Source organism: Fulmarus glacialis, unplaced genomic scaffold, assembly GCF_000690835.1.
Source record: "Fulmarus glacialis isolate BGI_N327 unplaced genomic scaffold, ASM69083v1 scaffold37276, whole genome shotgun sequence".
In the NCBI taxonomy this organism is placed as follows: Eukaryota; Metazoa; Chordata; class Aves; order Procellariiformes; family Procellariidae; genus Fulmarus; species Fulmarus glacialis.
In genome coordinates, this window is record NW_009219397.1 from 1 (window position 1) to 14127 (window position 14127).

The 14127-nt window shown below is 38.6% G+C and overlaps 1 protein-coding gene across 1 annotated transcript; it reads left to right on the plus strand.

The window, feature by feature from the left end:
* Positions 1-2105: 2105 nt before the first annotated feature.
* Positions 2106-11358, plus strand: RBM12 (RNA binding motif protein 12). Its single transcript, XM_009580360.1, is given in 3 exon segments — positions 2106-2189; positions 6737-7485; positions 7488-11358. Coding segments are annotated over 2 exon segments (2619 nt in total). The 5' UTR covers positions 2106-2189; positions 6737-6758; the 3' UTR covers positions 9380-11358.
* Positions 11359-14127: the final 2769 nt, after the last annotated feature.

The window sequence follows — 14127 nt, forward strand, 5'->3', positions numbered from 1 at the left end:
GACGAAGCGAGGCAAACGCTCTGCACTTTGCAGGGAAGAAGGTCCCTGGTGCCTGCGGCGCTGCCGCCGCTCGTCGGGGTTACCCTGTAAACACCAGCGAAGTTGCTGTGCAGTAACATAACGCTCTTCTCCAGTAATAAAAATCAGCTCCGTAAAAAAACCAAACCACCAAAAACAACCTAGTGTTGAAGTGGGTCCCAGAAGTACACCGGGAGTCTGTCTGAGATTGCTTTCGAAAAAACTCTTGGCTCTGGTTTTACTCACTCTTAAACTTACACATTCTTAGTGATTTTCTTACCCACCTTGATCTGCTGGGGTTAGGCAGAAAAATCGGCAGGTTGTTTCCTCGGTGGACTCCTTTTAAGGTTGTTTCATTGGCTGGTTTTTGTATGGATGGTGGTTCTTTCTGTATAGGTGACAGGATGTTGTGGAGAGTCTCTCCCATGAAGTCTCAGAGGTGTGGTGTCAGCGTTGTGTGGGAGCACCCGTGCCCTAGTCGATGTTTGTCTAGTTAATACACTCTTGCGCATTGGGTTGGTTGGAAAGGATGTTTTTACCTACGAGAGTGATGGATGGTTTTCTTTAAAGTTGAGAGAATTGAGACTTTCAAACAAAAGTAGATGGTGTTTGGTGGAAAGGTTAAACATAGTAGAGTGGAGTTTTGCACCTTTTTTAAGAATGCTGCTTGGTTTTGTTTATGTTGTTTCACATTATAGCATGTTGTCTTAGTCCACTGCAAATCTTCAGCTTGTTTTCAGCGTTGTGAAGAGGAACATAAGCAATGCTGTGGTTGCTATACTGGAAATATATCAAATTATATGGGTTTTTCTTCCAAATGGAAAGTTCCTTGTGCATGAAAGATTTATCTGCTTCTTGAAGTAGGTGTGTTTTTGCATGAAACTGTTTTTCAGGTGATTACATTCTTTCCTGCATTGTAAACTACTGTTTGACACTGCTAGATATGAAAGTATATAGTTGAATCCTTCTAATATAGGATTGCTTGTTTCTATTAAAGGTCTAATAATAAAAAAAAAAGTTATTTTCCTAAACGCATTTGCCATTTTAATATAAGTCTAAAGAGCATAGTTGTATCTTTCTCACTTGTAAGTCTGCTGTTAATGTCCTCGAAGATCTGTGAATATCTGTTTTAATTCCCTCTGTTAGGGAGTTTGTGGATGGTTTGGTAGTACTTATTTTTCTAAGTTAATTTTGGTAATGATCCTTTTAACTGAAAATGGCTTGTTTGGGTTGTGTGTGGAGGCGACAGTTATTTGTTCTTAGTGTGATTCATTCCTGGAGAGTTTCCCAAAGTGTCACAATTTTAGTATGAGATGGTCTACGAAGCAATGAAAGAGCAAGGGTTTTCCATCCCTTCTTTAAATGCAAAATACATATGTTGCCACTTAAAATGTTTGGTGCTCTTGTTGAGTTGTAATCCCAGGAAGACAGTTTTTATACAGGGATAAAAAAAATGGGCGTTTGATCAGGATTTGGATAATGAAATGACAGATTACAACTGAAAATACAGTGTCTCAGTGGGGAGTTCTTACTATGTGCTCTGTAGAGGTGACTGCCTAGAGGTGGCTGTGAAATGTCACTTAGTTTCACCAGTTTGTGTGACTCCTGAAGAATTCTTCGCGTGCAGCTATAGCGAGGTTTTCTGAGGTGCGGCTTATGCTGCTTTGTTCAAGTAAGAAGATGTGCAGTTGGAGGAAGGAATATCATTACTGATGGAAGCAAGGGTTTGTTAAAATTCAGGGTTTTCAAGTATTTAATGCTTTTTTTTTGCCTCTGAAAGAATGATTTGTCCACCTATTGGTGATGGGAAAATTTGAAAGATTCTTTGAATGTTTTTTGGTTCTTTTTATATTCTTTGCGGAAGGCATATTCATGTCTTGAAGCCGTACAAAAACTGTGCAGTGCAATTACTGACAAGTCATACAGGGATAAGGTATTAGAAAATGCACTCTTACTCTTGTGGTTGTTGTATGTCGCAGTGCCTTGTGGTCGCAGGTTTGAACTTTCTGTGTATACAGTTCTTTGTGGACTGTTACTGCTGTTGTGTTGCCTGCATTGATTTTTGCCTCCATTTATTCTTTATTGCAGTCTAAAAGTTGGTTTTAATTGGTTGCCCACAGGATTGGCTTGGCTTCTGCTACTTGTTAAGAAAAAAACATCTGTCTTTGCAGGTAAGAGCCTTTGAATTGAAGACTTCTTTATATGCATATTGAGTATATCTTAACAAATATTTGAAGCTTTCGGAATCTGTGAATTGGTATCAAAACACTTGGGTCAAATAATCTATAGCTAGTCTCTTTACTTTGACTCCCACTGGAGATAGTGGTTCTGGCAATGTTGTTTTTGTAAACAGAATTTTCTGCCAAACTAATGTTTTGTTGTTTCATCAGCATGTGGTAGTCCGGAACACTCTCCCAGTTATTTTGCACTGTTGGAAAATGTAGCTACTTTGCTGCAGCCCACAGGTCTGCATGTTTCTAATTATTGGCGTTTAGAAGTGTATAGTAATTGGTTCTAATTAGGTTTTGCAGCATTTAAAGGGATCAGATAGGTTCAAATTAGCTCAGAGATGACTATCGTAATCTAACCGGTTGATTTTAGCCTTTTTTTAAAAAAAAAAAAAAAGGCAAAACTGTAGTCTCCAGTTTTAGCTTTTGCTAGACAGTCTCAGCCTGGATACTTAAAATTCCTCTTACAATACCAATGTTATTCCAGTTCTTAGTTTTTGTCCAAGAATTGCCAAATATGTTGTCTATGTGTATCACGTGGGTATTGTACTTTAATACTCCTCAGGGACTATGTTGAATCTTCTAAACTTTTCTTAATTTGAAAAATGCGTCTTAAAAGGCTAGTCTAGTGTTTTCATCAATTTATGCATATGACCCAAATTCTGCTTATTTTATTGACTAGCACATAAATGGAAGAAGTAATATTGTCATCTTGTACACCTTTTCCAATCAACATTTTTAAAGACGTTACTGTCAAGACACAAACATACTGTTACAGCTCATCAAATGAGTTGAATTGGATTGATTGTCGGCAGCCCTTTACTCTCCGTTCTTGATCTCTGCTTGCTAATGGGGGTGGCTTGTCCATAGTACAACTCTAGGATTTTGTGCTTTTGGCCTCTCCAAAAATATACCAAACACACAAAATGACAACAAAACCCATTTTTGCCTTAAAGTACCTTTTTGTACAGGGGGAAAAGCAGATAGCCTGAGAGCACCTCTAACAGCCCAACAAAAAGCCTTCAGTGCACACTTAAGAGGCGTGTAGCCCAATCTGTGTCTGAAGTTAATGTTGCCTCTGCATGTATGTTGATCTTTACAAGTGAACAGTGAAATATTTGAGCAGGCTTTGCTTTTTCATTAGTTGGAAAATTTGAGTGAGTGGGTTATTGTCTTCTAAGTGCGTTTTGGAAAAAATCGGACTTGTGAGTGCTTAGAAATGTGAAATTTGGCCTTTTTGGTCCTTGTGATTTTTTCTTTAAATCACAGAAGTGAAATTAATACTTTGTTAAAGCACTGAAATCCTGAAAAATTTGAAGCAGTTATGTTTTGAATTGACAAAATATTTTTTTGCCAAAAATACTTGATGGAGTAAAGTCCTTAAAATTCTTCTTACTCATGCCATGATACTGTTAGCTCTTGCTTAATAGCAAGCATTTGCTTAATATCATGCATGGAATTAACTACGCTGAAGTCATTGCAGCTAGTTTTTCTAGCAACTATATGTCTAAGCAGCTGTTTGGGGTTTTGTTGGTAGTGATTTGATTTAGTGGACCTAAATAGAATACTTAGTAACAAAACTTCAGGATATCTCTTAGCATTTATGCTGAAGTTTTGAATTTAGTGCAAGACTGAAACACTTGCATCATCCCAGAAGTTATGTAAATGTTCAAATGCTTGAACTCTTACGAATTCTTTTGTGACTTTGTCTGTTAATTTGACTTCTGGGCTAGATTCATGGAATCATTAGTAAATGCAGTTATCTAGCAGGTGTCAGTTCTGATAAAGAATATATGATGTTCTAAACCAGCAGATTTGAGCAGAAAAACCTTCCCAAGTTGCCTTTGTTCAACTAATGGCCATATCAGATTGTCATCCCTTTTGCATCAGTAAGGAAATAACTAAAAGTAATCTCCCATTTAACACAAGAAACTTCAAATGTCTAACTCCAGATGCATAAAAATTTCTGAAACTTATTCCTTTGTATAAAAGGTAATTGAGAAAATGTAAACCTCCTAGCAAGATTTGTTATTAGTATTATTTTATTTTTCAAAGCATAGGAGCAAAAACAGGGGTGCTTTTATACTGCTTGCTTGCCTCAGCATCATCTAATTCAAAAGCAGTCCTGTAGCCTAATGTACAGGTTTTACAATCCCCTTTAGTATGGCTTCCTTAAAGTATGCAGAGTTTTCATTTTAACTTTAGCTTCAGAGATTGCTATCAATGTTAGGCAAATTTAAAATAAAACTACAGAATCATTGAAAAATACTGTTTTAAAACAGTGCGAAAAGTCTTACATGCTTTCTTAGATGTGTAAATAGCATAGATAGTTCTTACTTTTGACCTGTTTTTTTCACATGGGCCAGTTATTTTGCTGTTGGAAAATGATTGGGCAATGAACTTTATTCTCAAGTTAAATGTAAGTGTCACTATAAGAGATAAGTGCAAGATGTTGCTTTTGTTACCTTGCCATGGAGATGGGGAAGTTGCTTTTTAAAAAAAAAAAAATCCCTGAGGCTTAGTATATATCCCCTTTCTGTTGCCGCCATCCCTTGGTGGAGTAGGGGCTTTCTTAGCAGTATATACAGCTAGTTTTTTTTTTTTTTAAACCTTCTCATGTTCTTCTTCCAAGTTCCAGTTTCTCTTTCAAGACGGTATAGTAAGGAATGGACATTCATTCACAGCAGCTAGAGCAGCAGAGATGACTTTGTGCTAGTGGGCTTGTTTGCTGTTTCCTTGAGGGAGAAAGGTCCTCTGCGCTTCTCTGGTGTCAGCTGGATGTGGGCCAATGCCCTTTAATACCTGAGTATGTTGCTTGAGTTCATTAGTGTATGGAAGGGGTTAGCTCTGTTTTTTTGGGCAACAAAACAAAATACTTAAGTACCCATTTGAGTAATCTGAAGTTCCATCATGCAAACAAAAGAATTGCTTCTTTTTTTTCCTGCTGTAGAAGAATTGTTACTCTTGTATTCACAAGTACTGAATTCAGCCTTACCTGGTTAAATTGTTGGATAGAGGCTTTACCTAGTAGTTAAGGATGTATTCAAGGCATGTCTACTCTAAAGTGATTGGAAGACTTGGACAGGCAAATGCAGCTGACTTAAAGAATTGACTGTTTGCTGGGTTACAATACTTAGCTTGAATGTGAAATGTTGGAAGATAGTTACTGATCGTAGTTGGTCATAGCTTTGGCATTCGGCCAAAAGTCTTTGGTGGTGCACTGCCTCCTGGTATTGCATTGTATCATCTGGTTCATCCTTGATTTCAGATGCTTAGTTAACACCATTTTTATGTGTCTAATGGGAGCCTTAGAGGTCTTCCATACAGATACTGAACTGGCTTGTACTTAGGAAGTCAAGAAGTTTCACAGGTGAAGTGGCTCAGGTGAAACAAGGTGCTGCTGCTGACTGTTTAGGATGAGAGGCTGGCTTCTGAACTGGTGAATTGTGCTAGTATTAATATGATTCTTTCAGTCTTTACTGAAGGTTTGTCAAGAATAAGTCAATTACCTAGTTTCCTGTTTATCTTGAACTTCTGATATGACCTCAGGCTCTTTTGTAGAATGTGTACAAGGTAACTGTCAAGATCTCCCTGTTCAAAACTGATCTGAAGCTTCCACTAACCTCAACTGCAGAGGTAAAAGTCATTTACTTGTGCCTGAGACAGAAAGTGTAATATTAGACAGAACATCTACAACTATTAAAAAATTATACCTTGTTTTTGAAAGTTGTAAAGGCCAAATATCTAGCTAGGATATGCATAAATGGTAATCTAGTTTAGGTGAGCTCTGTATCGTCACAAAATGTCTGGGGCTAGTTTACCATGGTTAGCTAGCTTCATGGTCACCTAGACCTCTTGCCTTTGCTAGGAGCAAAATACAGGATCAGTATAATCTGGATGGTCCCTGTCAGGATGTTGTGTGAGTCTCACTGTTGCTAGTTGTCCATAATGGGTTTTTGTTCATAACCAACCCACTGTTACGTTCCTACTCATCTTCATCTGGCAGGAGATAAATTCCCTCCCCAAATGAAAGAGAACTGTTTATTTCCCATAGGTGTGCAGAATTTTTCACAGTCACTTTGCCAGGTACAGCGGATACCATATCAGAGTATGGTATATTAATTTTATTTGCTTGGCTAAAATACTCATTTTGCTTATGTTCCATTAAATATTCAACTACTGATATAATAGTTTTGATTTTTGCGGTTCCTTAGGTGTTTTTTTTTTTACTGACACTTGTGGGTCTTAGTGTAACAGTTATTTTGGAATTTCTAGTGCAAAATGTATACTAATTGTGTTGGTAAATATTTAATACTTCGATCTGTATGAAGTAAACAAACATGAATAAGGAACTTGGAATATGAACATGCTTATTCTTTGCAAGATGTTGTTAGGTGTATGTAAACAAATATAGTAGATGGTGTCTGTAGGTAATTGCATGGTGTCATAAACAGTAGTCTGACATAGCCGTTGCCTTTTCTCATCTGCAGGTGTGTGTTGTTTCAGCGCAGCATGGCTGTGGTCATCCGCTTGCAAGGTCTCCCGATTGTGGCGGGGACCATGGACATTCGCCACTTCTTCTCTGGATTGACCATTCCTGATGGGGGCGTGCATATTGTAGGGGGTGAACTGGGTGAGGCTTTCATCGTTTTTGCCACTGATGAAGATGCAAGGCTTGGTATGATGCGCACAGGTGGTACAATTAAAGGGTCAAAAGTAACACTATTGCTGAGCAGTAAAACTGAAATGCAGAACATGATAGAACTCAGTCGTAGGCGTTTCGAAACTGCCAATCTAGATATGCCGCCAGCAAATGCTAGCAGGTCGGGGCCACCACCTAGTTCTGGAATGAGTGGAAGGGTTAACTTACCTACTACTGTACCTAACTTTAATAATCCTTCTCCTAGTGTAGTAACTGCTTCTACTACTGTGCATGAAAGCAATAAAAACATATCCACACTTTCTACTGCCGGTATGGGGACTGCACCTCCAAATCTTGGGAGTACCTTTGGTAGCCCAACATTTAGCTCAACTATACCTAGCACAGCATCCCCAATGAACACAGTACCTCCTCCACCAATCCCTCCTATCCCAGCTATGCCATCTTTGCCACCAATGCCTTCTATTCCCCCGATACCTGTTCCACCTCCTGTACCCACACTGCCTCCTGTTCCTCCAGTTCCTCCAATACCTCCTGTGCCCCCTGTACCTCCAATGACACCTATGCCTCCCATATCAGGAAAAAAGCACCTTTACCCACTGGAATGAATGGGTCTGGAGCAGCAGTGAATATGAACAGCGGCTTGAATCCATTGTTTATTGGTCCCATGAATCCTGTAAATCCTATCCAGATGAATTCTCAAAGTAGTGTCAAGCCAATTCCAATCAATCCAGATGATTTATATGTCAGCGTTCATGGAATGCCCTTTTCTGCAACAGAATCTGATGTGAAAGACTTTTTCCTTGGGCTCCGTGTGGATGCAGTCCATATGCTGAAGGATCATGTAGGTCGAAATAATGGAAATGGACTAGTTAAATTTTTTTCTCCTCAAGATACATTTGAAGCACTGAAGCGAAACAGAATGCTGATGATTCAGCGCTATGTTGAAGTTAGTCCTGCAACAGAGAGACAGTGGGTGGCTGCTGGAGGCCATATAACTTTCAAGCAAACCATGGGTCCTTCTGGGCAGTCACACCCTCCTCCTCCCCAGGCTCATTCTAGGTCCAAATCTCCTAGTGGACAGAAAAGGTCACGGTCGAGATCTCCCCATGAGCAGGGTTTCTGTGTTTATTTGAAGGGTCTTCCCTTTGAATCGGAGAACAAACATGTGATAGATTTTTTTAAAAAGCTGGATATAGTTGAAGACAGCATTTATATAGCTTATGGACCTAATGGGAAGGCAATTGGAGAGGGTTTTGTTGAGTTCAGGAATGAAGCTGATTATAAAGCAGCTTTGTGTCATCATAAGCAGTACATAGGGAATCGCTTTATTCAAGTTCATCCAATTACTAAAAAGGCAATGTTAGAAAAGATAGATATGATTCGTAAAAGATTGCAGAACTTCAGCTATGACCAGAGAGAAATCCTCATGAATGCGGAGGGAGAGCCAGGCTCGCCAAAATTGTGTGCACATATATCTAATATTCCATACAATATAACAAAAATGGAAATCCTTCAGTTTCTAGAGGGACTGGCAGTAGAAGAAAACTCTGTACAAATTCTTGTTGATAATAACGGGCAAGGTTTAGGACAAGCACTGGTTCAGTTTAAAGCTGAAGATGATGCTCGTAAAGCAGAGCGTTTGCACCGTAAAAAACTGAATGGAAGAGATGTTGTTTTGCGTTTGATAACTGTAGAAGAAATGAGAGATATTGAGAGAAACCCACCGTCTCAAGGGAAGAAGATACTGAAAATACCGATACAAGGAAATGCGCCTGTGCCAGGAGCACAGGGCGCTGGTGGGGATGAGCATGCCTTCTTGGGGGGAAATCCTAAAGATGCAAACAATGGTCCTCCATTTAATTTCCCTGGTAACTTCAGCGGGTCTGGCACATTTGGTCCCCCTCTGCCACCACCTGGAATAGGTGGCTTTCCTGATTCTAGACCAGGAATACCTACAGTTGCAGCTAGTGGTTTACCTGGTGCAGGTATTGAGGTCCCAGGTTTTGCAGGTGGTCCTGGTAATTTGAGTGGACCAGCAGGTTTTGCAGGGGGTCCTCAGACTTTTGGTAATGGTCCTGGCAGTTTAAGTGGACCCCCCGCCTTTGGTGCTGGACCTCCAGGAATTGCTAGTGGTCTTGGACATTTAAGTGGACCTCCAGGGTTTGGACCTGGACCAGGAAATATACATATTAGTGGACCCCCAGGTTTTGGAACAGGGTCTGGGAAGCCAGGACCAACTGTCATTAAAGTGCAAAATATGCCCTTTACTGTTTCGGTGGATGAAATTTTGGATTTCTTTTATGGTTACCAAGTGATCCCTGGTTCAGTGTGCTTAAAATACAATGAAAAAGGCATGCCCACTGGAGAAGCAATGGTTGCATTCGAGTCTCGTGATGAAGCTATGGCAGCTGTTGTTGATTTAAATGACAGGCCTATAGGCTCCAGAAAAGTAAAACTTGTTTTAGGGTAGCTGTTAATATGAAGTAGTTGTAGAATAGATATTCATAGTGCTGTGATAAATGCATCTGGATTGGTTTTTATAGTATTTCCAGGATAGAACCTGTGGATTGTTTAAATTGTAAAACAGATTGGTTTTGATAAGACAGAGCACTGGGTTAGCCATTACGTAAGAAACACTGCAAGGATAGATGCGCAGTGGATTTTCCCGTACAAATACGTGGAGAAGCTAGACAGATTCTTATTCATCATAGAAGTTTGGTAAACTATACTGGACACAGTGCTTATCAAGGAATCTAGATCGGTTTTACGTAGTTTCGGATAAGGGAACTAGATGAAGTCAGTGAGGCTCTTCAGTGGGTGCTCTTGCAAGCCATTGTAAAATAGATAGCTATTTCTAGATTTGGTTAAAAGCTGGCTGAATTTGCTTTGTTTACAGGTCAAAGCTTTGTTTAAAGTCCTGATTTCACTCTGCAACTGAACGAATTCTCAGTGTACACAGATTAATTGTTTTGTGTATGTATCTTTGTTTTTTCCAAGATTCTCACTGTATGAACAGTTGAATTATGCCCATTGCTGATGTGTCTACCAAACTAATTCCTATAAGTATGAGCAGAATCGTTCTGTAAAATTCAAGCTGTTCTTTGTGGAATAACCTTTAGTTATTTATATATTGCAATTATAACTGTGCAGAATAAGACTTTTGCCACAAGTATAGCTAACCTCAAACATTATCATATGAGTTTTATAGTACACTTATAAAACATTTGCAGTATAAGTAACAACTTGAAAATACTCATTATTGTTTAAGTAGCTTGATTTGTTAGGATTACATGAATCAGTTGGGATAGGATCTTTGACACTAGTTGGATATTGATGTTGTATTTCTCATGTGTCTCTTGAACTCCTTACATAGAGTCTCTGCTAAGAGAACCAAAGTGGTGATTATTAGTAGAAGATTGGAGTCCAGCTAAAGTTTTAAATTAGTTTATATATGAAAGAAACTTTTATCTTCAGCAACTCTGTTGTGAATTACTGCTATGGGTGAATTCAGAGATAAAATTTATTTTTCTCCAAAACTTGAAAATACTGAGTTTACTATATATTTTTGCAATAAAGTTGTGCTGTTGTATTCAAAGTCTGTAAAGAGTTGCCATTTTCTTTGCTGTGCAGTAAAACCTTCCATGGAAAAACAGAGAATTGGAAAGGAAGTAATTACACAAGTGAGAAGTAGAATTTTTTTGGTTCATCCTTGCTTGGCTTGTGATAAATTCTAAGACTTGGGCATTGCCTGAAAAATCCTGCTATTCCCTGCAAATCATTGTACTTAAACATAGTAAACTTTAAACCGTTTTGCTTTTTGGACAAAGAAAAACAGTGCCTTTTGGTGTTGCATATCATGGAACACTGAAGTGTATGGTCAGGCAAAATTGAGAGGTGCAAGTGGCAACAGTTTTATTCATGTGGTGTGTAGGAAAGATTTTGAAAACCTGTGCAGCGCTGCATCCTGAGAGGATTTCACAGTACAGGACTATGTGGAAGGATTGTGTAAAGGTGTACTTCAATAAAGAGGCGGTCGCATTACACAGATGCTTCTGTAATTCATTAGCATAATTTTGTTTTGACAGATTACTAGGTGGTCCCAACTTTGGAAGAGTCATGTGATTTGTACATACTGTTTAAAATTAAGCCTCCTGTTAATAAAACTGTCTGTCTCTGAAGCTTCATGTTATGCGTTTCAACAGTCTTTGGGAGTAATGTTTCAACAGCAGATCTTTGTTTCTTTTTTTTTTTTTCCCCTTTGAAAGTCCGAAAGTACTCTTGCTGATGTCAGAAAGATGTGTGATTAGGAGTCAAGCTTTTCAGTTTATTTCTAAAATTTTGCTCTTTGTTTTTTAAACAACTTTTATTAAAGTTTCATACTATATTGGAGTTATTTGGGTGCTTGTTTCTTCATGTTTCACATTAGAATAAAATTACTGAAAAGGAAAATATGGCTTCATTGTTCACAGAATTGATTTAAGATATTAGTGTATGTTGACTTGCGGAAACTGGTGATAACTGTTTTTTCCAGTTCAAATGAATCACAACAATGCTTGCCTTGTTGTGAAATGTAATTAAACTACAGGTGTCTGGAATTAGATACACAGTTCTGTGTTACTGTCTTTTGATTTCATGTCTCGATCCTCTTGGTAATGGATACAGGGTTATTAGTGTTTGTGTTAGACATGGCATATGCAGCGAAAAATGCTTGTGTGCCTGTTCCTTTGGACTTTCTAAAAGTGCAGGTTTGTTTTGGAAATCTTTCATTTTCTGATTCTTGATTTTCTGCACGGTCTAAAGATGTTTAAATGCTTATCTAAAAAAAAGTGCAAACAAATACAAAAAGCCATTGGTGTTGGGAACATTGGCATGGATGGGAATGCATAAGTGGAGGATTTGGGGTGGGGAAGGGGTTCTTCATCTTGCCAAGCAGTTGATGCTCTATATCTTTTAGCATAAATTAGTAGTAAATTAGTAAATAGCCCCTCTTCCTTGACAGTAGGCTCTTGGAAAAAATAGGAAGTTGTAGCATATTTAGAATTTCTGTATGTACTATAAACAATACAGCTGCTGTCCCAAATAGTTGCAGTTGATCCTTTAAAGCGTATGTACAGAAAAGTTCATTATCAAGTGTCACTTGCAAATATAAGTTTTCTATAACAACTTGCTTTTATGTTAGAAGCAGCCTTAAACTGCATGTCGTGCTAAATTATGAGGGATACCCTTATATTAACAGACTACATGGCTAGATCTGATAAAATTGCTTACTTTGCACACGTTTATATTCATGAACAGCCTTAAAAAGAAGGGGTAGGACCTCTGAGGTCCAGTGTCCAATGTGGAAGGTATGTACCTGCCCTTTCATATACACTTCAAGGCTGGCTGCTAACAAGAGGTAGCAACAGAAAGAATCAGCTAATGGACACTGCTCAAATTCGCAGTTGTTTTGGCCTTGATGCTTTGAGTGTCAGGAACTGAGATCCTCCTTAGCCTCGTTGGAACAATACAGTCGGTGACACTGATGTCCTAATTTCTTCAAGTTACAGAGAGAAGGTACTTGTGTTAATGTAACTGGCTAAGTTGGTGTTTTAGCAGTTCCTTAAGTGTTAGTGTCTAAATATTACTTGTAAAAAAGAGTAAGTGGTAAAGTGTTACATTCACAATGTGATTTCTGTTAAACATACGCATTTTTGTCATCCCATTCACAAGAGAAAGTATGAATATAATAAATTATTCAATGATAAACTTGTGACCTACATGGAAGAACTGCAGTGGTTAGATGAAAGTGTGACTTTAAAGTTACCACGTTTTCAAGCAGGTACATGTAAATGTCGCAGTCGGGTTTTGTTTTCAACACAAGTAAATTCTGTAATATCACAGACAACATTAAAGCCAGTTCTTTATTGATGAATTGTTGTTGCCATGTTCTAAATGTAGATTTATGAAAGGTTTGAGGCTTTGTAGGTTTAAAGAAAACTGAAGGGTGGTACTTTTTTTTTATTCTAAGTAGTATTGTTCCTTTCATAGCATTTGATGTTTTCATTGAATGTCTATGCTCTGAATTTGTTGTGAGTGGAGAGGAAGATCGATGCAAAAATGAAGACTATAGTCATGTGCCAGTTGACATTGAAGGTCTACCTTCTAAAGAACGTACGTGCTGGTCAGTTCTGCTAAATTGTTCAGGCTGTCCTTAGAGAAGTTGTTGCTTATATCATGTGAAATTAGCATCTTGTTTTGCTGAGACTGTTTTGGCGCACTAAAGAATGTGGACTCTAGAAAAAAATATTTTTCCAGTTACCTAGGCACACCAGTGGTGCGTTAACTGTAAATAACGATTTCAGTTTCTGTATTTTGTTCCTCCTCAGTCTTCTGCTGTGGTGGTTCCAAAGCTGCTGCTTCTCGCAGCAAATGCTGTTGGTCCTCAGCATGTTGTTCAGCGGTGCACACCTCTGAACCGTGTTGGCCTTCTGATCTGCAAAACTGAAACAAATACGTACTGTGGAGCATTTAAAGCCTCTGGCTGGACAACGGACCGTTCTTTGAGAGCAGTTGTTTTAGGATGATTATCCAGATATATGGATTAGACCCTGAATCAAAGGATTGCAATTCCTGTTTAATACAGACTCGAGTGCAAGCAAAAGACTAGTTTCTATCTTTGACAAGATAATTGGTTGGAAGGAAATTGTTTTGAAACTGGACTGGTATATTTGGAAACATTTAGTTTGAGTCTAGAGACATACACAAATTAGTTTTATGCCAGTTTGCTTCTTTAGATATTCTGCAGGTCTTTAAAAAGAAAAAAAAATAGAGATGCTAAATTCTGTTGCTGTAAGAGGTTTCTCAGAAACAGTGCCTTGGCCCTGGAAGCAGTGTTGCCAAATACATTTGCGCGTCTTTGCCCTTTTGCAGGTTTGCTGATACTCCCTTCTGTTCTGCGCCTGTATGTTCTTTCACGGTTTTGGGAAAACTGAGCTAGAGTTTGTGCAGAGTGAATGACTCTTCCTCCCGGTGGATGAGGAAATGAAACTGTTGGTTAAATGCTTCTGCAGGAAGAGTAACCTCAAGGTGTTCTCTTCCTGTCTGCTTCTGGCAGTGAGAACGTGATTGTAGTTGAAAGATTTGGCTTTCCCGCAGAATGAAAATCTGTTGGTTGTTAGTATGGATTCGACTTAAGGTTTGTGGCTGGGTACTGAAATCTGCTACTCTTTCCCCATATTT